Here is a 21,563-nt window from a genome sequence, read left to right as displayed (position 1 = left end):
CCAAGGTCTCCACGTGGCCGGGACCCGCGCAAAGACTACAACTCCCAGAGTGCTGAGCGAACCGCCCCCGCTACTTGGATAGACTGCCGTGGGCTGGTCTTGTTGGGACTCGAGAGGTGCTACTGAACGGGATCATTTTGACCCAAGGCCCTGAGGACAAAAGATTTAGCCATGGCGTCCTTAATCAGAAAGGTGATCAGCACCACGAGAGCCCCAGCAGCCATTGGTCCCTACAGGTAACCGGGCATGGGTAGCGCGGGTGGACCCCAGGTGTGCAAGGTCGGTCCCGGGACTGACCACCTGGGATCAGAGCTGGGATGGGCTTCAGGATTCATCCGCCAACCTCATCAAATACGCGAGGAAAGCTAACCTGAGAAAGGGGGCAACGCATCCGAATACCCACAAGTGAGTTAGGAGCACAATAGGTTGTGGACACTGCGTTCCCAGGGATTTTGTCTGGACCAGGGGTATCTGGCTATGTAGCCAGCCAGAAAAGTTCCTCTGGTTAGAAGTGGTCTGTTTTTTAACTTTTTTCTCCCCTTTTTTAGGGGTGGGCGGTGGAGGGGGCGGGTAACAGCTTCTTGAGCTATAATTCGCATACAGCCAAAATTCATCCCTTTAAAGTGTTCAATTCATCAATTTTTACTATACTCACAAAGCAGTGCAGCCACAGCCATTATGTAACCTCCGGACATTTTATTACCCCGTCCACCTCTTCCCCGGGCAACCACTAATCTCCTCTGCCTCTCTCTGGATTTGCCTGTTTTGCACATTTCCTATAGTAAATGGAATTCTACAATATGTGGTGCTTGGGAATTGACTTCTTTCGCTTAGCACAACGATTTTCAGTCTTTTTCATCTCATGACACACATAAATTGATTACTAAAGTTCTACAGCACACCAAAAAAATATAGTTTTTGCCAATCTGACAAAAAATAGGTATAATTTATTCATTCACACCAGACAGCTGTTGTTGTGTTGGCTGTTGTCACTTTTAATTGACAATCTAAGGGAAAGGACATCAATGCCCCTGACTAAACAGTCAGGTATTGCATGTTTTTAAAATTCTTGCAGCACACTGGTTGAAAATCACTGACTTAGCATAATGTTTGGCTAACCCTCTTTTCACTCAAAGGAGTAAATCCATCCACAGGTGCTTAGCAAATCCCTGCACATCCACTCAAGACACAAGTTTTTACAGCCCACGTATGCATGTTTTGGGATTATTAATTCATTTGCTCATGCTTATTTCCCTCTAACAAAGTCCAGTATGAATCATAATGAAGATAATTTCTAAGATCGCCCCACTTGCTCTAGCTAAATACATACATCCTGGCCAGAGCATCTGTCCTGGGTGTGTTTCCACTTTGTCAGAAGTGCTGCTAGATAGAAAAGTTCATTCCTTTCTTAAAAGGCTTCATTTTCTTAAGATGTCTCAGCTTTAAAACTATTGGATCTTATATGTATTCTTGTGTACTTTTATTTTCCTAATGTAAGTTTTGTTTTTACTTCTCTAAAGTATGTCCTGTAACCTTTTTCTATTTTGTCTTCTTAAAATACTCTATAGTGTCTGTTCACTGTTAAAAGAATGACAGCTGGACCCCTTGAACTATGACAGACATGTATTGAGTAGCTACCACCTGCAAGCACTTCAAGGGGTACAAAAATGTATAAGAAATCAAAAAAGAAACATGTTAATGTAGTACTCACTATGGCAGGCACTACGAGAACCACCTTCTTTTCTAAATAGCATCCCCATTTTACAAGAAAACTGAAGCTCAGAATGAACTTCTGTTCAGTGAAAGTGACAGAACTTGTTTGAACAGGGCCTGGCTCCCTCCTCTACACCACAGTGTCATGAAAAGTAGCGCTTATATGTGGCAGAACAGTAATTGTTATGATAGGGTTAGAAATAAAATGCAAAGGGTGCGAGGGAGTACCAGAGGTGGGGGAGTGGGGTGGCAAAAGAAGAAAAGAAATTGGTGACTTGGGGCAGAGGAAGAAAAAGATTTAGAAAGGCTCCTTGTGAGAGGTAGGCCTTGATTGGGGTTTTGAAGGTTGAATCTGCCACTTACAATGCTGTAGTAAAGTTTGATTTTTAAAATACAGTTCACCCTTGAAAACCATGGGTTGGCCCTGGCTGGTGTGGCTCAGTGGATTGAGTGCCGACCTACAAACCAAGGGGGCACGTGAAAGGCAACACACACTGATGTTTCCCTCCCTTTCTCCCTCCCTTCCTGTCTAAAAATAAATAAATAAACAAACCTTTAAAGAAAAACACGGGTTGAACTGCGTGGGTCCACTAATATGCAGCTTTCTTTCAATATTGTAAATGTATTTTCCTTATGATTCGCCTAATAACCTTTTCTCTAGCTTACTTGATTGTAAGAATACAGTATAGATACATACACAAAATAGGTGTCAATCACTGTTATCAGCCAGGCTTCTTTCTGTCAACAGTAGGCTGTTAGTAAAGGTTTTGGGAGGTCAAAAGTTAACATGAGGATTTTCTGCTGTTGTGGGGGTGGGTGCCCCATCATCCTCATTGGTCAGGGGTCAACTGTACTTTGTTAAGGACTTCAACAGGAAGTTGTGGGGTGAAGGGTGTCCCAGGCAGAGGGAATGACTTGAGGCATAGAGATAGCAGAATACATGGCATAAAGATTTTCGGGAGGAAGTTTTGGTAATCTGAGTACCAATTTTACTTTTTTTTCATTTGCCAAATCTGTGTACTACCTCTATTTTAACTTACTTAACACTTTTCTTTGAGATGGCTTACTGTGACAAATTTAAAAAGGAATGGCAGGGGCGGGGTGAAAACCAACCCAAAAGAAGGCAACCCGTGAAAAAAAACCCCTCAAATAAATAAACAATTACTAAATTCTAGCCAGATCCTGCAGTTAGTTCAGAACCCAAGGCCTGTGCTCTTTCTGTTAAAAGCGATAGGTTTCTTTTCACTTTTAGGCTTGTTTTCTAAAAATGATTATTTTCTCCATGTAATCAGAGGATTGAAGTCCTAGTTGCTAACATTTATGAATGCTTACTCAGCCTTAGGCACTGTTCTAAGTGCTTTGTATGCAGTTGCTATTCCAGTCCCCATTTTTCAGATGGTGGAAGAATCGAAAGGAATCGATTCCTTACTGTTGTTCAATGTTGGTGTGTGACACACACTTTCAGAAACACTGGTTAGGACTTGGACTTTGAATTTTTTTGTTTTGCCTCTTGCTAAAAATTAGCTTTTAGCAAAGCCTGGATTGTTATGGCTTCCAGTGATAAACTAAAAGGGTATAAACTTCATTTTGTATGCAGTAAGGAGCCATCAAACGTTTTTGAAGCAGAAATGACATGATCAGATCCCTTTTAGGAAGAGAATTCTGATAGTCATTTGAGAAAACGTTAAGACTAGTTAAGGGAGCATCACAAAAAAAACCTAAAAATCAGTGCTCTTTTTTACTTCTGCCCAGTGGTCTTCCCTCAGAACAAAAGTGACCCTTAACAAAAGCCGAGTGATTAACAGAGCCCGGAACATGTGCTTTCCTCCAGTGTGTAGTTTGTTCAGGAAAGCGAGCATGAGAGTAATATCCCTGGTTGACCCAGAGGTGGAGCTCAACTAGCATAGTAAAGCTGCAAGCACAAAAGAAGGCAAACACGAATATGTCCGCTTGACAAGGGGCAACCGTCAGCTTCCTTGTGGGGAGACTTCAGGACCTGGTGCCTCTGTGCTTTTCTGTATCCAAAGGTGATACGAGGCCACTGGCAGTGGTACTAATTTTCAGTATTCTGTGAAGAAAGAAACACATTCCAGCTACCCACTGATATCCCAATAGAGTGAATTAGACATTTTATAACCACTTGGAAATTGTGCGTGTGTGTGCATGGAGTTTGTAGTTAGTTCACTTTCGAGAATTCTGGGTCTTCTCCAGGAGGAGTTCAGATGTGTTGAACTTTCAGTCCCTGGCATCGGGATGGATGGGGTGTTGTCACTAATTAGCTAATCAGCTCAGCACATTTCAGGGACACCCAGGACAGAACCTTGAGAGATTTTGACATCACATTGCTATCATGTTGCTTTCCATTTCCCTAGCACACTATGCAAGTAGTCTTACAAGTTTGAAGTGCTAGTCCATGTGGCATAAATTATGATGTGAGAATTACTACTAGGATGTTTTTGAAGAGTGTTATTACCCTTTGACCTGCAAGTAGAATAATGCATTTTAAATTTTCTGGAGCCTAATGACTTGTCTATGGTTAGTAGGATTCTTATGCTCAGGAAGGGTCAACTGTCCCATTATTTTTGTGAACAGTCTCTATTAATTTACAAGAGTTAACTCACTTAGCTCAGATACTGTCAGAGTTCCGGGGCTTAGTCTTAATTTTCTGAAATGAGTTCCTTTTTATGGTAAAAAAAAATTTTTTGACCAAGGATAATCCATATGGGCTTGAACTATGGGGAGAGTTAAAGGTATTTTTCAAAGGGCCACGCGTAGCCAATTCTACACAGAATAGTTAATAGAAAGTGTTAGCTGGTGGTACCGATCGACCTGAGACAAGCTGACACATTAACAAATTCAACAGTTACCTATTTGTGGGCTAGGGTGAAAGCCAGATGGTGGAGAAGAATTCCTAGACTTTTTAAATCCTGTTACCAAGTTTAAATTTACCCTCTTCAGTTCTCTGATACTAAAAGCCAGTAGGTCTTCCAAAAAAGATACTTTATTAACAGCCAAAGTTGTTCAAGCTACTAAGTGGTTAGAGAGCAAACCGTCAACAAGAAGCTATTATGTTCCCACTACGTGTAAGGAATCACCCAGGCCCTGCACAGCTGAGACAGCCAGACACTGCCCCGGCCTTCTGGGAGCTTGCAGCCTGGCACACCCCGGGCGTTAGAAGAACAGAGGACCTTGAGGCAGAGTCCTGTACCTGGCTCAGGACCTCCTGGCAGAGGACCCTGAGGCAGGCTCCACCAGAGGACCTCATGGGTTACACGTGTATGGAAAAGAGAACTTCAGATCCTTTGGTGGACTAGGAAGACCATTAATCAATCAATAAGGATTTAGAGCTCTAGACATATTATACACTTCAACTAACATTTATAATAGCACTCTGGAAATCCGAGATGGAAAAATAAATCTCCCTGTTTCAGAAGCCTTTGATTCCAGTAGAAAATAACTCTTATTTTCAAGACTCTTACTTTTTTCCCTCCTCCTATTAAACACATTTTAAATGGTAAAGATGAAAAGGAAGATTCCCAAGTGTCAGGAACAGAGAAATGGAATCAGAGCCAAAAGAACAAGCTGATGCGTGAAGCCCATGAGGAGCTAAGACCTGGGTACAGGCCTTCGGAGCTGGGGTTCTAAATTCCCACCTAGAAGATGATGCCCTAGGTGTATACGTTTGAGGTACTGGAAGGAGATGCCTCCACAGAGCCTAGAAGAGGTACGGTGAGAAGCGGGTGAAAAGAGGCGTAGAAAACTGTATCCATGACCCTGTCAAAGCAGGAAGGCAGTGCGCTGTGTGGCCTGAGCCTCGCGTTGTACAGCCTGCAGAGCACATCCAAGGCAAAGAGAATGAAGAGGTCACCTAGAAAGCCAAGGCATCACTGATGGCAGATGTCACATCAGCAATAACCAGGGCCAGGGGCCATGCAGAAATCTTCCAAGTGCTGGAAAAACTAACTTCCAATTCTGCGTCCAGCTAAATTCTATTTGAAAAGTGAGGGCAAAATAGACATTTTTTATTAAGGGAAAAAAAGTTGTTAGAGCCCTGGCTGGTGTAGCTCAGTGGATTGAGCGCGGGCCTGTGAACCACACGATCGCGGTTCGATTCCCAGTCAGGGCACATGCCTGGGTTGCAGGCCAGTTCCCAGCAGGGGACTCACGAGAGGCAACCATACATTGATATTTCTCTCCTTCTCTCCTTCCCTTCCCCTCTAAAGATAAATAAATACAATTTTTTTTAAAAGTTGTTAGAAAAAAATGTCTAAGCCCCTGCTAGGAAAAAAAACACACACACTAAAAACATACCTCAATAATGAGTATGTGGAACAAAAAATTATGTAAGTAAATCTAAATAACCCCTGAAAACTAAGAATATACAGAGATGGAGGCTAGGGAGTTGGGGAAGAGCTTAAGTGAAAACACAATAGGACTAAAATAATAGAAATAACGAGGGGGGGAGCTGAGTTTTAACTAAAGTCCCTCTTGTTCTATTCAGAGGAAGCTGGATAAACTTGGGAGTTTAGAGCAAATGTGTATGAAAGATTCAGGAGTAATAACTAAATTAGAAAGAATATAAGTTTCCTTATTTCCAAACCAGAAGTTTAGCAAATAAGGAAAACTGAAAACTTCAGAAGTCAGAAAAGGAGGAGGAAAAATCAAAGCATGAGACATAGGAAAGCTGAGAATAAGGTTAACAGATAACTCGTAAGTATATGGATAAATGCATTAATGGAAACAGATTAAGCTCTCCCAATTTAAAAGGGATGCTTAGATTAGAAGGGACATTACATTTAAAAGGAACAAAATTAATTCCACAAAAATCCACTTCAGCTGGAAGGGTGCTATGTTTCTCTTGAACAAAGCACTGGGACAGGAAGGATGGTAACGTGCCTGTGGCTTTACCGACCCCGTAAAGCTGCTGCAGCATCTGAACCCCCGACTCATGAAGTTACGTGAGCAGCCGGTGGAATCCGAGTTCCCAGCGCACTGACACCTGTTTGGAGAATCAGAGAACTTTTCTGCAACAGAAAACAACCTTATACTCTACTCCTATTTCTCAAGAAGAGCTCTTAACAAGGCAGTGATTCAAGGGATACAGTGTGACTTTTATGACCTTGTTCCAGACTTCTTTCATGAGTTTTGTAACACGGTCTTTGATGCTAATGTAAAGGCAGTGATTCATAGCGACCAGTGGGGCGTCTTCACCAAAGCAGCAAAACCAGATGTGTTACCAGGTACTCCGACAGTGTCGGCGGCAGGCCCCTTTTCACTGTTTTATCTTTCAGTGGTCTTCACAGTTTCCAAAATGGGTTCACAGAACCAGAGGGTTTTTTTTTTTTTAGATTTTATTTATTTTTAAAGGGAGGGAGGGAGGGAGGGAGGGAGGGAAAAAGAGGAGAGGAACATCGGTTCCCTCTTACATGCCCCCAACCGGGGACCTAACCCAAACCCCAGACACATGCCTTGACTGGAAATTGAACTGGTAACCTTTCGGTTTGTGGGACGATGCCCAACCTACTGAGCCACACCAGTCAGGGCCAAACAAGAATTCTTGATGGCATCAGTAGGCTTTCAAAGGATAAAATGGAGAACCTAGCTTCACTAAAAAAGTATGTTTTCTGGCTGACTTAGTAGCCAGAGCTTAGTAGTTTTCTGGGTAGAATTAGAGGATTCTTCAGCTTGGTTGGTTTCTGGCTTCTATCAGCAAGAACCTTGCCAGACAGGAAAAAACATGACTCCGTACCTATCCCTGCATATGCAGTCTTCAGCGTGAGATCAAAGGATACGTGAGTTTTGTCCTGCTCTTTTTCATTGTATTTTAAAAATATTTTTCCATTTAAACTAGACTGTATAAATACAGATGGCCTTGATTCTTGTCAGTGGGAAACCGGTAGAGCACCACATAGACCAACAGTGAGGACTGTACATAGTCAAACTGGATACCCTTTATTTGCCCATTTTTAGTGGGTTAGTTTTCTTTGTATCACTGAGTTATAAGAGTATATATTCTGGATACAAGTCCTTTGTTTTGCACATGTTTTCTCCCAGTCTATGACTTGTGTTTTCATTTTCCTAAGATGTTTTTCAACAGGCAAGTTTTTTATTTTTTTTTAATTTTTATTTATTTATCTTTAGAGGGTAAGGGAAGGAGAGAGGGAGAGAAATATCAATGTATGGTTGCCTCTCATGCTTCCCCCACTGGGAACTGGCCTGCAACCCAGGCATGTGCACTGACTGGGAATTGAACCGAGATCGTCTGCTTCACAGGCCCGCGCTCAATCCACTGAGCTACACTAGCCAGGGGTGGCAAGTTTTTAATTTTAATGAAGTCAGTTATCAATGTTTAATATTACATTTTGTGCTTATTGTGTCCTAGCAAAGAAATCTTCTAGCAGTGCACTTTATATTGATATCTTATCTTTACACTGCATCTCTGTCTGTTGCAGTCAAGCTGTGTTGGTGGACAGGACCGTTTACATCTCGGGACAGCTGGGCATGGACCCTTCGAGCGGACAGCTTGTGCCGGGAGGGGTGGCGGCAGAGGCTAAACAGGCGAGTCACTTTCCACAGGCGAAGTTTCGTTCTGTACTACTTTTTAATATTGAGGAGTATTAAAAATCCACTAGGCTAATTTACTATAAAGAGATTACCAGATAAATGCTTTTTAACTTACTTACTGCTTTCAGACAATTGTATGTCAATAGAAAGTTAGAAATTTAATGAATTATTTAACAAAAAAAGATTGTTCTTTCCAAGGTGATTTTAAACCTGAATTATTGGATATTAACTAAACTTATTATGATAACCATTTCATGATATATACTTATGTCACATTATGTTATGTACCTAAAACCAATACAATGTTATGTCAATTATATCTCCCTAAAACTGGCAGGGGAGCGCTGAATTATTGAAATCAGATAACATCTTGCCATTTCCACAAGGATTGGAAAGTTTTATTTCAGGGCCACTGACCTGCACAAACCACCCCACGACCACAGAAGTGAAAGTCAACACCTGTTAGTGAGAGAGAAATATCAAGATTACATGCAGTGTGTTCTTCTAAATAAGACTGGGGAATACAATCTAATCCAATAAGTAGAATTATATGATAATTTCATACATTCACCAAGTCGTTTGGAATATCCAAAGACAGTAACTAAGTGTCCACCCATAAGGAGCTAGTTTAATCACATAATAAGTGCACTGCTTCTTGGCTTTCCTCGGGCAGGGTGAGTCTGCCTGAAGCTGTGATGAGACATTTTCTCCTTTTGCGCATAAAAAACCGGGTTGAAGTCGTTTCCTCGGTGCTGGAATGTGTGAAGTTGTCAGTGTCCGAGAATCTGAAACAAACAGTTTCTGGGGTTCCTAATGCTTTATCACTTCAATACCATCAGTAAGAGCCATCAAGCAAGCATTAAAACATGCTTTTTAAAAAATAATATTTGATTTTAAAGAGTTCTTTTCCCTTTTTCTCAAAAAAAACAGTATATATTAGTAAATTTTATTTATGTAAATTTATATGTGTGTTTGTGTTTGGCAGTCTGGCCTTTGGAAAAACATAATTTTTCATCCTGCCCTTATTTTTTCCAATTCATTCTTTGTGTCAACTTTACTAGTCACATTATAGTATCTGATGATATTTTTTCTTTAAAAATAATTTAAATAGATAATACATAGATAAGGCAAAAAATTCAAAAGGTACAAAAAGCATATACAGTGAAAAGGTGTCTCCCACCCTTACTCCATCCATCCTCCCCAGTCTCCATCATCACTGCTCCTTAGGTACGGTCAGTATAAGACCCAGTGGCACGTGCAGTCCAGAGACAGTCGGCGCTGGTACCAGCATGTGTCCTCAATAAGTTTTTTTAAATGTCTATATCCTCACACACACACATACACACAGGTGGTAACTTATTGTGCTTGCTACTCGCATCTTGATTTTATTTCACCATGTAACAATTTATGCTGTAGAGCTTTTCATGTTAATTTACTTGTATGGATCTAGTATGATTTATTTCATATTTATTTAGAGGTAGCCTAGAAAGAGTAGAATTTCCTAAAAAGGGAAACTTTTTTTGCAACATAAGTTATTTATGGAGGTATTAGTGAAAGATGATTTATTGAATTGATTAAAGCTTTACTGTAACATCAGTGCCTTGGGCCTTCCTTGCCTTGGTTCACAGGCTCTCACAAACATGGGTGAAATTCTGAAAGCTGCAGGCTGTGACTTCACTAATGGTGAGCTCCTTGACACTTCTGCAATTTCTGTTTGATTTTTTTTTTGCTCTTTTTTTACATGGTGTCCAGTAATATGCCATGCCATATCTTTGTTGCTTTTTAACATAGTTTTAATTTCACTCCCATTTTAATCAAGACAGTCAGTCGTAGACCATACACTGTTTTTTAAGTACGGTTTTGGATCAGACCAAAGAGCTAACCCTGATGACTATGTATCTTCTAGTGGTAAAAACAACTGTTTTGCTGGCTGACATAAATGACTTCAATACTGTCAATGAGATCTACAAACAGTGTAAGTAACTTGGCTTCAGTACCATTTTCCATGTTAAAGAGGAAAATTAACTAGTAACTATTAACTGTAACGAGAGTGCACCATGAACTGAGAGTGAGAGGAGATGCTAAAGAAGTCCTCGCAGACGTCATCCGAAAAGAGTGCGTAGTCCGGTGGGACACATCCAGTGTGCCCTGGGGAGAGCAATCCAAGACCTATATGTTGTGTTCCCTAGAATAATACACAGTAACCCTACAAACCTAGTTCCCTGAGGCTTAATCTTGTTACACCATTCTCAGGTTTTTACACCCTCCTTATATATATATATTTTTTTAAACAGATTGTATTATTGCTACGATATTGTCTAGCCACCATCCCTATTTGGGCGCTCTCAGAATCATTTAGCTGGTTAGTTACTTAACATTTCCTCATGTGCAAAATGGGTATTTCAGCATTGGCATGCTGAGATGAGCTAATACAACACATAAACACGTTAGAACAGATGCCAGTATGTTGCAAGCACTCAGTAAATGTTCTCTCTACCCATTCACATTGTTGTCTTAGTGGGGAAATGGGTGTCCCTGCCAACTGGTGAGATGAGACCAAAGTGTAACGTGGGGAAAGCATCGTTACTTACTCTGCCCTGAAGGAATGGCCAGTAAGTGGAAGTTGGCAGTGAGAGCACCTGCCAGAACTGCTGGAAATGGGCAGCTATTTCCTATTTAGATCATTATTTTCTAAGGATAACTTTAAAAACAAAATGCTTTTCATACCAAACAAGGGCAAAGTATCAGAGAATGTATTTGCATTTTTTTCCCAGAAAGCTAAGACATTATAGAAAGTAGTAAATATATCACAGGAACCTTGTGGCAAAATATTTTATCAAGCACACATGAATGCAAGCCTATTTTTCTCAGTGTTGCTTATGTCTAAGAACTGAGAAATCTTGAAGCACTCACCTTCCATAGTCTTGATTATGCAATATTGAGTAATAATAGGATCTGAAAACTATAGTTTTTTTAATTTAGACTTCAAGAATAATTTTCCTGCAAGAGCTGCTTACCAGGTTGCTGCTTTGCCCAAGGTAAGTACCCTTTAAGATGACTAATGTACACAATTTAAAATTTCTACATTGTTTTCCGAATGTAACATACTAAGCAGTGAGGCAGGAAATTTCTAAAAGGAAAATAAATAGCCCCAGCTTTCCAGGAACTTAAAGTCTAAAAGGAAACCCCTAACATTATATGCATGGGGAAAAAATTAAGAAACTTAGACACAACCAAGTTTAAAAACAAAGTTTTAGTAACAAAAACGCAACCAAAACACAGAAAAATTGAACTGTACGGAAGTCCGACGACAACGAACCATTCAGCCAGACTGGTAAGAGGGGCGGAGTCAGTGGCGGAGCGGGGTCGGGCTAGAAAAAGCAGCCAAACCGACCGAGGCTTGCAGGCAGGGTTGGCAGATTCCAGGTGTGGAGTGGCAATGGGTGGACCCAGTGAGGGCACAAGGTGGTTGGCTGACTGCAGTCATACATTTGCGGACAGATAAACCAGGCAAAGGAGCGAGCAGTGAGACAGACCATGCAGGCTAGGGCCCCAGCGACGGGAATTAGAGCCTAAAAGCACCAAATGAAAAAACTTACAGGGTCGAGGTACTGGGAGAAGCTCCCAGGCTCACGGTTTGTCTGGAAGCTCCCAAGCTCTCAGACCCACAGGGTACTGGCGGGTGCACAGGCCCACACACCCAGGAGCTGGCACCAGGGGAGGGGGGGCCAGGTTTGCTTGCGGGAAGCAGCAGAGGGGACCGAAATCTGAGAGAGAGCAGAACAAATGCCATTGCCCCTCTCTGACCCCGCCCCCACATACAGCATCACAACCCAGCAACCTGGGTTGTCCCACCCTGGTGAACGCCTAAGGCTCCGCCCCTCAAATGTAACAGGTGCGACCTGACCAAAAAATTATGGCCCAAACGGAAGAACAGATCAAAGCTCCAGAAATAATACAACTAAGCAACCAAGAGATAGCCAACCTATCAGATGCACAGTTAAAAATACTGGTGATCAGGATGCTCACGGAACTGGTTGATTTTAGTCACAAATTAGATGAAATAATGAAGGCTTCACTAATTGAAATGAAGGGAAATGCACAGGAAACCAATAGTGATGGAAAGGAAACTGGGACTCAAATCAAGGGAGTGGACCAGGAGGAAGGAAGAAATGACCAAACAGAAAAATGTGAAGTAACAAGAATTCAAAAAAATGAGGAGAGGCTTACGAACCTCCAGGACATCTTTAAACATTCCAACATCCAAATTATAGGGGTACCAGAAGAGGAAAAGAAACAGCCACGAGTGGAAAACTTATTTGAACAAATAATAAAGGAGAACTTCCCCAGTCTGGCGAAGGAAATAGACTCAGGAAATCCAGGAAGCTCAGAGAGTCCCAAAGAAGCTGGACTCAAGAAGGAACACACCAAGGCACATCATAATTACGTTAGCCAAGATGAAAATGAAGGAGAGAATCCTAGAAGCAGCAAGAGATAAGGGAACAGTCACCTACAAAGGAGTTCCCATCAGACTGTCAGCTGACTTCTCAAAAGAGACCTTGCAGGCAAGAAGGGGCTGGAAAGAAGTATTCCAAGTCATGACATCCAAAGACCTACATCCAAGATTGCTCTATCCAGCAAAGCTTTCATTTAGAATGGAAGGGCAGATAAAGTGCTTCTCAGATAAGGTCAAATTCAAGGAATTCATCATTACCAAGCCCTTATTTTATGAAATGTTAAAGGGACTTATGTAAGAAAAAGAAGATAAAAATAGGAACAGTGAAAGGACAGCAAACTTACAGTTATTAACAACCACACCTAAAACAAAAGCAAACTAAGAGGACAGCTAGATCAGGAGAGGAACCATAGAAATGGAGATCACATGGAGGGTTAGCAACAGGGGAGTGGGAGGAGGAGAAGGGGGGAGAAGGTACAGAAAATAGCAGACAGTAGGTAGAAAATAGACGGGGGAGGGCAAGAATAGTATGGGAAATACAGAATCTAAAGAACTTGTGACACATGGACATACACCAAAGGGGGAATGGTGGGGGAAATGGAACAACTGTAATGGCATAATCAATAAAATATATTAGAAAAAATTAAGAAACTTAAGACATTTTAAAAATTAGTCTTAAAAATTCAGAAAATTAAAAATTAAGTCCACACATGAACGCAGCAGAATCAGAGTACTTAAATTTTGAAAAAGAAGTAAAATAGCAGCTATAGTGTTTTGATGTTACTTAGAGCCTGTATACATGGAGCCAGGCTTGTGGGTGGTTATTTTAATTCCTTTACTTGGTGGTTACTTGGAATGATCAATATCATCAAACTTATGAAGGTATTGGGTATAGAAGAAGGAGCTCTGAACTTGGAGTCACAAGATGTGGGTTTGAACCTCTGTCATGTAGCTTTGTGTCCTGGGAAAGGTTAAATAACCTTTCGAAGCTTCAGTGTATCGGTGGGAATTGAGGAGAGAACACGCCTGTCCAACAGAGCTGCTGTGAGAATGACGTGATGAATGAGATGACCGTGATTAGCCTGGTACCCTGGCTGTCATAGGCTCTTAGTGAACGTTTCCCTCCCCTATCCTTAAAAAGTTTAATGTTAAAGATGCTGTAGTAGGTATTGTAGAGCTCATTAATTTTTTTAAAATGACCTCAGCGTTGCTTCCTTATTTTCCTCCCAGGGAGGCCGTGTTGAGATCGAAGCCGTCGCTGTCCAGGGCCCTCTCACAGCAGCTGCGCTCTAAGTGGACCGAGTGCTACTTAGTCTGGAGTTTTCACAGTGTTTTTGAATTAACGTCATAATTTTTATAGTCGACGTGGAGAAGTATACAATTGACTAAAGTATCTGAAGTATTATGGAAATATAATATAATAGGGGGAATGGAACATGAATTGGAAATGAGGAGACGAATCCCGTTACTGATACTGTAAGCTTCACGTATGCACGCAGATGCCTGGATGTGAGAAAGAATGAGTGTGCCTCCTTCAATTAGGTCCTTTTTAATCTAATGTTGTGAAGTATTTCATTGTCGTGTCAGACATACGATTCTGCTTTTACTTGAGTAAAAATAAAGATTTCAGTTTGAATGGCAGAGTTGAAGAAGAAAGTGGACCAAAATTTTATAGAACATTTTTCTAATGGCAATAAAGTAGACATACAGATTTTCCTTGGTGTGATTCTGTCTACTTATTTTTAATGGTTTAATTTCTACACTAGAGCACATTCCCTAATTAAAGATGGGGGACCATGGAGAGACCATAAAACGCCACCTATTTTTTTTCTCAAAACTTGTTTCTGACTTGCATTTTTACACTGTTGTAATCTATGTGTAAATATTTTGTGTTCTTTAAAGTCTTTCAACATTTTTAGACAACTACTACATGATTACTTCCATGTAGACTAAATTTGTTGTAGACTAAATTTGAGCACAAAAATTATACAGATTGAGAAGTAAAAGTCTCTTTCAGTCACTCTCCATTCCACTTACCTCCCCCAAGAGAACCTCTGCTAAGACTTTCGAACATGACCAGCCAGCAGTTTTCTGCGTGTACACGCCTGATCATCGAAGTGCGGTTGTGGCTGGTTCACACAAATGGAGCTCCACTGTGTATACAGCGGCAGGCCAAAGCAGGGTTACAGTTGTACACATGGAAAGTAATACAATGATTAATAATAACCCAAGAATAAACTGTGTTTTGCACACTCACAACTGTTAACTTTGTGCCCCACCCTGTATTGTTCTATATATACTCTCTTCTGTCTTGAAGATATTAAATACATATAGTTCTTCCCATTTTTAAAATCGTAGCCGAGTGTTCTTTTGTGTTGGATATACCTTAGGTGATTTAGGTGTTTCTCCAAACAATTTGTTTTCAAAGTTATGGTCATGTGCCACTTAACAGCGGAGATACATTCTGAGAAATGCACTGTTGGATGATTTTGTCATCGTGCAGACATCACAGAGCACACTTACACAACCTAGATGGACTGGCTCACTACACACCCAGGCTAATGGTATAGCCTGTTGGTGCTAGGCTGTGAGCCTGCGCAGCACGCACAGCATGAGTAAATCACGCACACGAGAAACGATGCATTCGAGACGTGAACACCAGGTGTATGAGGCTGCTGCCCGTGTAACACAGCACACTGTTTTACAGCAAATTTTTTAATAAGTAGAAAGTGGACCCCCTCAAATAGTGACTAAAAAGTATAAATAATAAATACATAAACCAGTAACAGTCATTTGTTACCATTTTCAAGTACTATGTCCAACAGACACTGCGCTGTACTTGCATAGGACTGGCAGCCCAGTAGGCGTGTACGCACCAGCCTCAACACAAACACAGGAGCACTTCATTGTCCCATGACCTGATGGCAGCTGTGACTTCACTAGGCCCCATTAAATCAAATCTCATGGGACCACGGTTGTATGTTTGAGCTGCATTGACTAAAACGTCACTAGGGGACATGTGAGGTGTTACAGGAATACTGCCATAATATTCTTACACATACAGATAGCATCGTTATATATGCCTGTTTTTTCAGGTTATTTTAGAAATGGCATGCTACTTTGAAAAGCTCAATCAACTAAAACAGAGTATTAAAAGCAGTCAAGAACAAATTTGGGAGTAATTCCAAGCGGGTTCTAGGCCCAGGTCTTCCACTTAGCTCTATCACCTTGAACTAGTTATTTAACCTCTTTAAGCCTCAGTTTCCTGAGATAATAATTGTATCATCTCAAAGGACTGTCATACAAATTAAGATGATATATCTGGAAAGTACTTAGCACTGTCTAGCATATGACAAAGGCTCATCAAAACTGTCACTATTCAGCAATATTTAATGATTATAAGTCATCACAGAATATTGTGCCGGGTCAAAGAGTTTGTGCTATTTACCTAACTAAGTTTATTAAAAGATGAGTATGAGGTCTCAGGCAGAGGTGGGGAGTATGGCACTGTGAATTGACAGAATGAGACTAGATGCTGAAAACTGTTTTAGACATTTTCACATGAAGCAATATAACGAATAAGGGCATGAACCATAAAAGCCAAATCACAAATCCTGTTCCACCACTTTGGGCAAGTTACTTAAAAGTTCTCTGTTCCATTTCTCCTGTAACACATCTCCTCTGTTTCATCTGTAATGATATTACTACTACCTACCTTATAAAGATGTAAGGATTAAATTAATATGTATAAAGCCCTTAGAATAATGATTGGTACATATTGATGATGATAGAAGGTGTTCTGTTATTTGACAATAAAAAGAAATGAGCTATCAAGTCACAAAGAGACATGCATATTGCTAAGTGAAAGAAGTCAGTCTGAAAAGGTTACATATTGCAACTAGTATAAGCAAGCAAAAAAAAAAAAATCCATAGACTCACATAACAGAGAAGTCCAGAGTACAGCTGGCTTTAGGTGTGCATGCTCCAGAAACCTCGTGGCGCCATCTTGTCTCTCTTGGGGGAGATGCTGCAGACCCAGACATGCAGACCACCAGGGTGCGAACCCCAGCAAAAGGGCATCACTTGCTGCTGTGTCCGGCAGGAGAGTCTCAGAGAAGCCTCTGATTGATGCAGCTCAGGTTAGGGTCCCCTTCCTAAATCAATGACTGGAGCCAGGAAATTAGATAACTGTTTAGCCTGGGTAAAGGGGACATAGTTATAGATAGATCATGGATTCAAACGCAAGCGTTAAAGAGGGGGAAATAAAATGCTGGTACCCAGGTTAGTTGACTCGTTAGTGGCTGGGTTGGGGTTTTGAATCTTCTCTCCACACTAGAGGAGAATCGCTAGATTTTGTTACCTGTGAAAAGGAACCCTTCTGTTAGCCTTTCAAGCATACAGAAAGAGCTATCTCTTTGAAGTGTGTTATCATTACAGAAATGATCATGAGGTGTCTAAAAACAGTCACCCGTATTTTCCTGCTGTGGTCATATTCTTTATCTTTGACACTGTGAAGTTTGAAGAATGCTTTTTTTTTTGGAAGGACACAATGAGTCAGCAGTAATTTCAGGTGTTCCTGTAATAAACTCAGATTAAAAATATACTGAGAAAAGCTTTCAAACATTTCATTATTTCTGTTTATTCAATCAAAGCCATAAATATGGAACCAGAAGTACAAAGTAATGATTTTGTACAAAGAAGTACAAAAGTACAAAGTAAGGGTTTTGGCCATATTTTCCCCTGCAGCCAATTATGTTCAGTACTGAGGAAAGTTTCGTGATTACATGAGAATAAAGAGCATTCGTCATCAACAAATCTTGACAGAGTGACAAATATGCCCTGAGTCCTTGAAGGCACTTTCCTGCCCTCTGAAGAGCTTAACAATCTTTTCTCTAGCATTTGGTTGGCAATTCAGAAGTATTAAAAATAATGCCAAATAAAATATTTACTTTGTGTTTTTTCCTAAGATATCAGAAACTTACCAGCAATTGTCATCAGCTAAGTGCTAGTATAATCAGGCATAGTCGCTCTCTCTATAACAATAACCAAGATTTACTACATAGCAAGTTTCACTGGTACATTCTCTCCAACCTGCTCACCCCGATAGGCTCCAGTGAACCAAATCCAGAAGCCCTGTTCTCAGAGAAGTAGACAAAGGCCTGCTGATAGCTGTGCTTTGGCTTACTTGTTATTGCAACACTGCAAATAATCACCCCTCACATACATCAACATGGTTTCTGATTGAAGTACATGTAATATTTGAATTTCACCTTTTAGGGTTTATAGTTTCTGAAGTTTGTACCATGAACATGTGCTCATTTTATACTAAGAAAAATTAATAATAAAGGAGTCCTTCTTTGCAATTATAACCTAAATAATCACTGTAGCCACACTCAAATACTTAGATAAAAGTAGTGTTATTTTTATCAAAAAGCTTTTTAACCAAATTGTGATATCCAGAAAACTTGAAGCAAATCCATACTGATCCACTAAATAACTACTGGTTGACATAAACTATTAGTTTGCCTTCACAGTGAATTGGTTCCTTCTTGTATGTGCCCTGACTGGGGATCGAACCTGCAACCCTGGCATGTTGGGACAATGCTCCAACCAACTGGGCTACGTGACCAGGGCCAACTACAGTTACTAAGAAAAATTTGAGAACTATCTATATTCTACAAGAAAAAAAAAAGGCAGATGCCAAGCCAAAATTAGTATCCCTTGGTGGTTTCTCAGAATTCTTTTTTCTAGAAACTGTTAAGACTTGCAGATCTCTGTTCTCAACAGCTGAGAGTGGAGCATGTTTATTCAGGCCAGTGGCACAGTATTAAACTGAAAGGGTAACTTAGATTAATTGAATGTGGACTGGTCCTTCTTCCACCTTCAAAAGTTAGTAAAGCCTGGATTTGATGCCTGGAGACTTCCTTCATTAGGTGCAGAAATGGTATTATTATTATTGTTAGCTTGCAGTATCTCAAATACTGTCCGATAAATTAGCTGAGTGGTACTTCTGAGGTAAAGCTAAAGGCCTACGATTTTACTCTGTGCGAATTAGTAATACCAGGGAGCTCTCTAACCTGTTGATAGTAACAAAAACTCAGAAGAGCAATTCCACACCTATCGTCTGCTCTCTGAAATTACACTGATTCTGTCTCTGCAATTAAACCTTGAGATTATAGCCAAATGCTCATTAACTTTATAAGCTCTGGGGAGGAGAGGAGCTGACAAAGTTTGAGATTAAAAGACAGCCTGTAAGTAACTGCTTTCAAATTCTCAGACACAGCCGTGCCTTGCTGTTCGGCGTGAGGAAAGAAAGAGGAGAAGATGGTTCTCCTTTTCCCTCACAGATGTGTGTGGACTACACGAATGGGTTTATGGGGGCGTTTGTGGAACAACTCAGAATTAACTGCATCACCAAATTATGAAACTCAGATGCTTATAATGTTAGATGCTCTGACACTGCATTTTCCAAAGGAGCACAGATGTAAACCCTACTAGGGTTATTTGACCATGACCATCCAACACTCTTTGACTAGTTAGATGTGGAAAAGACATTTTCCTTGAAAAGCCATTCTAAATCCAAGGCCAAGTGTGGAATAAAGTTTTTGTTAAAAGTGATAAGGGGCCCTGGCCAGTGTGGCTCATTTGGTTGGTGTGTCATCCTGTAACCAAAAGTTTGTGGTTCCATCCCTGGCCCAGGCGAGTATGGAGGCAACTGATCAATGTTTATCTCTCTTTATTCCTCTCTCCCTTCCTCTCTCTCTAAAAAGCAGTGAAAAAAATATCCTTGGGTGAGGATTAAAGAAACAAAAAAGTGATAAGGGTGTTCTGACTGCTCAAAGGCTATTAGCTCTTCTAGGAGTTCTTACACCAAAATCTAAATGAGAAAAACAATATGGTCACAGGCTGACCACACGCTCCATTCCTGTGGTCTCCCAGGAGGCCAGGTGCAGAGCACTTCCTGCCCAGAGTTTTGGAGTGTGGCCTGGGGAGTTCAGTTTGCAGCTGCACCCTCTGCTGGTAAATGCACACTTCCCGACTGGGGATGCTAGCTAGCAGATCATTTGTTCACCATTTCCCTCTAGTCAGGAACAGAAAATACTGAAATTATCTTAATAAAATACAAACTGGGCTACAAAGTGGCTATATAGCACCCAGGATTAGAAAATCCAGCCCTGATGGTAGTTTTTGTATTAATTCATTATAAACAGCGCAAGCCTTCCATCTAACTTGTACATTTTTAATCTGGTGGCAAAACTGATCATCTCTTCTGACATGGGATGTAGCATCAGAATGCACTTTGCTATGCTAAGTTTATCAGTCTTGGGCAAAAGAAAAACAATCTAACACAGGAAAGGATAGATCAGTGATTTACATGCACTTTTTACAACCCAAGGGTTAGTAAATTGTCATTTGTGTCTTTAAATGTGGGTATGTAAATACACACTTCTATTTTAGCATATACATACAGCCTGGCATAGACATTACCTTCTTGTGAAAGTATACACGAGAAACTTTTCATCATCTTTGTGCAGAAAAATAAGGGATATAGGAGGGAGAGGTTCACTGCTTGTTTTATACATTTTTGTATTATTTGTGTTTTACTCTAGAAATTTAGTATTTTAATTTTGTTTTTGAAATTAATTAACATTATTTAGCTGGCATATTTCAATTTTGGAATATTCAAATAGCATGAACATTTTAATTTTCCTTGTAAGTTTTGAATAAAAACAATATTATCTAAAAGAATAAGAACAGTTTCTAAACAAGGTGTTAGTAACCAATTAAAGGCCAAAGGTAAAAGTGTAGAAAGTACCATAAATTTATACAAATTTCCAAATTTTTCCTGAGAATGATTTTAGTCATTAATGAAAAGTAATGGGATTAATAAAAAATTCAAAAACTTTACATTACAACTATACAACAATGTTCTTGAGAAAGAGTTCTTTCAAGCATGAGTTCCAAATAGGTCTCTAACATATGTCAGATACTGAAAAAAATCCACACGATGGAGAATGAACCTTATGCCTCTTAAGTAAATGAATCCTACCTATTTTTTCAGTACTTGATTAAAGTATAATTCCACGGTTTAAGGTGATTATTCATATTTTACACTATTCTGACATGTTCTACTTAGTAGATATCTCTATAAAAATACCTTCTGGTCAGAAAAAAACAACTTTGGATTACATCAGTTCTGCTTTATGTTACTTTCTGACCTGAAAACATTGCTCTTTTTGGCCCTGGCTGGTGTAGCTCAGTGGGTTGAGCACAGGCTATGAACCAAAAGGTCGCCAATTTGACTCCCAGTCAAGGCATATGCCCAGGTTGTAAGCCAGGTCCCTAGTGGGGGCCACGTGAGAGGCAACCCACTGATGTTTCTCTCCCTCTTTTTCTCCTTCCCTTCCTCTCTCTCTAAAAATAAATAAATAAAACTTAAAAAAAAACATTGCTCTTTTTGGAACTACACCAAATATATAGCTTGTTATTGAGCTTGAGTAGCCTTGGCAGGAAAATGTGAGCATTACCTCAATGCATGTTTTAAATATATCCTTTGGTGATGAAGTAAATGCAAATGGGAGCCTTTGGTATTTATTATGCATTCATTGATTCAACAAATATTTATCAAGCGCTCTCATGGTCTGTTAAAGGAGCTACATGCCTGAACACACAGATAGACACAACAGTCCTTGCTCTCAGCGAAATCACAATCCAGCTGCTTCTTGCAGCAGAGGGGATGATGTCAGCTCCTCAAGCCACCATGCTTATTGGCCGCCTCAACTCTTCAAAGTCAGAAACACAAATTAATATTAAACTCGGGATAAAAATG

At 40.3% G+C, this 21,563-nt stretch overlaps 1 protein-coding gene and 1 long non-coding RNA gene across 2 annotated transcripts; one reads left to right on the top strand and one right to left on the bottom strand.

The window, feature by feature from the left end:
• The first annotated feature begins 82 nt into the window (after positions 1-82).
• RIDA (reactive intermediate imine deaminase A) lies at positions 83-14,449 on the top strand. The gene is made up of 6 exons (XM_037048252.1): positions 83-236; positions 8,166-8,271; positions 9,906-9,960; positions 10,184-10,252; positions 11,260-11,315; positions 13,964-14,449. The coding sequence occupies exons 1-6, from the start codon at positions 172-174 to the stop codon at positions 14,024-14,026; spliced, it is 414 nt and encodes a 137-aa protein (XP_036904147.1). The 5' UTR covers positions 83-171; the 3' UTR covers positions 14,027-14,449.
• LOC118988546 (uncharacterized) lies at positions 8,235-21,038 on the bottom strand. The gene is made up of 3 exons (XR_005066799.1): positions 16,673-21,038; positions 14,771-14,886; positions 8,235-8,310 (listed from the first exon to the last, which is right to left on the bottom strand). It is a non-coding gene; the product is annotated as an uncharacterized LOC118988546 (long non-coding RNA).
• Positions 21,039-21,563: the final 525 nt, after the last annotated feature.

Source organism: Sturnira hondurensis, unplaced genomic scaffold (genome assembly GCF_014824575.4).
Source record: "Sturnira hondurensis isolate 20B ecotype Veracruz unplaced genomic scaffold, ASM1482457v3 Scaffold0006413, whole genome shotgun sequence".
Lineage (NCBI taxonomy): Eukaryota > Metazoa > Chordata > Mammalia > Chiroptera > Phyllostomidae > Sturnira > Sturnira hondurensis.
The sequence above is the reverse complement of the archived record's forward strand: the minus strand, read 5'-3'. Positions and strand labels throughout refer to the sequence as shown.